This window comes from Ceratotherium simum, chromosome 7, assembly GCF_057802395.1.
Source record: "Ceratotherium simum simum isolate JZ-2026a chromosome 7, ASM5780239v1, whole genome shotgun sequence".
NCBI classification, from domain to species: Eukaryota; Metazoa; Chordata; class Mammalia; order Perissodactyla; family Rhinocerotidae; genus Ceratotherium; species Ceratotherium simum.
In genome coordinates, this window is record NC_141906.1 from 21,435,210 (window position 1) to 21,436,882 (window position 1,673).

The following is a 1,673-nucleotide window of genomic DNA, read 5'->3' on the forward strand; positions in this document are numbered from 1 at the left end:
CCGAAGCAGAGCGTGGTAACTTAACCACTATGCCACTGGGCTGGCCCTATTTGTCACTTTTTGACACTTATTTTTTGTGGTATTAGATTTTATATGTATATAAAATTGGGAAAAATAGATGATACTTATAGCAATTAGTAGGAATGGGACATAAGTTATAAAATATTTATGTTTCTTTCAGGCATGTTAAAATTTCAAAGTACATAGTGTTTGAGTTGCACTATAAGTACAAGAACTTTGATATTACTTTGTGCTATTCAGATAAGATTTTGAGGCCAGAATTATTCATTCTCCTTTTATATTTGAAAGATTTATTTGTGTAATAGGCCATTCTCCAAAATTGCCAAATTAAATTTTTGTCAGGATAGATTCTTCTTTACAGCTTTTGCCAGGATTATCTGGGGTGAACACAGACTTGAACTCTCAGCTATTGGATTGTGACTTCATAATTTACATACTATGCTGTAAAAACAAAATATGTTTCACTAATGACATGAAAAGGCAAAATCAGAGCTTTGTGGTTGAATTCATCCTCTTGGGCTTTTCTAACTTTCCTGAACTCCAAGAGCATGTATTTGGGGTTTTCTTGGTTATCTACCTGGTGACTCTGATGGGAAATGCCATCATTATAGTCATCATCTCCCTGGGACAGAGCCTCCATGTTCCCATGTACCTGTTCCTCCTGAACTTGTCTGTAGTGGAAGTGGGTTTCAGTGCAGTCATCATGCCTGAAATGCTGGTGGTCCTCTCCACTCAGAAAACTACGATTACTTTTTCAGGCTGTTTTGCACAGATGTATTTCATTCTTTTTTTTGGTGGAACGGAATGTTTTCTCCTGGGAGCAATGGCTTATGACCGATTTGCTGCAATCTGCCATCCTCTGACCTACCCAATGATTATGAACAAAAGGGTTTTCATGAAATTAGTAATGTTCTCATGGGTCTCAGGAACCACGGTGGCTACTGTGCAGACCACGTGGGTTTTTAGTTTTCCCTTTTGTGGACCCAATGAAATTAATCATCTCTCTTGTGAAACCCCAGCAGTGCTAGAGCTTGTGTGTGCAGACACCTTTTTGTTTGAAATCTACGCGTTCACTGGCACCATTTTGATAGTCATAATTCCTTTCTTGTTGATACTCTTGTCTTATGTTCGGATTCTCTTTGCCATCCTGAAGATGCCATCAACCACTGGGAGACAAAAGGCCTTTTCCACCTGTGCCTCCCATCTCACGTCTGTTACCCTCTTCTATGGCACAGCAAATATGACTTATCTACAACCCAAATCTGGCTACTCTCCAGAAACCAAAAAGCTGATGTCATTGTCTTACTCACTTCTTACACCTCTGCTGAATCCACTGATCTACAGCTTGCGAAACAGTGAAATGAAAAGAGCTTTGATGAAATTATGGCGAAGAAAAGTGGATTTACACACATTCTGACTGTGCTGAGACGACTTGTAATATTTGGTCACTTCCTGACTGAACTCTATTTAAATTTAATAATGGTGAAAACAGTTTGCACTTCTTGATATGAATATATTTAATTTTTGAGTTCTCCAAGTTTGAAAATATATCAGGGAACCCTCTCTTTTGATAGTGTATTATTGTCATTTGTTTCATAGATACATTCATAGACACATAAGTTTTGGTGACATATGATATAAAAGTTTATTCA

The 1,673-nt window shown here is 37.7% G+C and overlaps 1 protein-coding gene across 1 annotated transcript; it reads left to right on the forward strand.

Moving 5' to 3' along the window:
• Positions 1-381: 381 nt before the first annotated feature.
• On the forward strand, positions 382-1,438 carry LOC101387079 (olfactory receptor 10A3). Its single transcript, XM_004418395.2, has one exon. It carries the CDS (start codon positions 494-496, stop codon positions 1,436-1,438), a length of 945 nt encoding a protein of 314 aa, XP_004418452.1. The 5' UTR covers positions 382-493.
• The last annotated feature ends 235 nt before the right edge of the window (positions 1,439-1,673 follow it).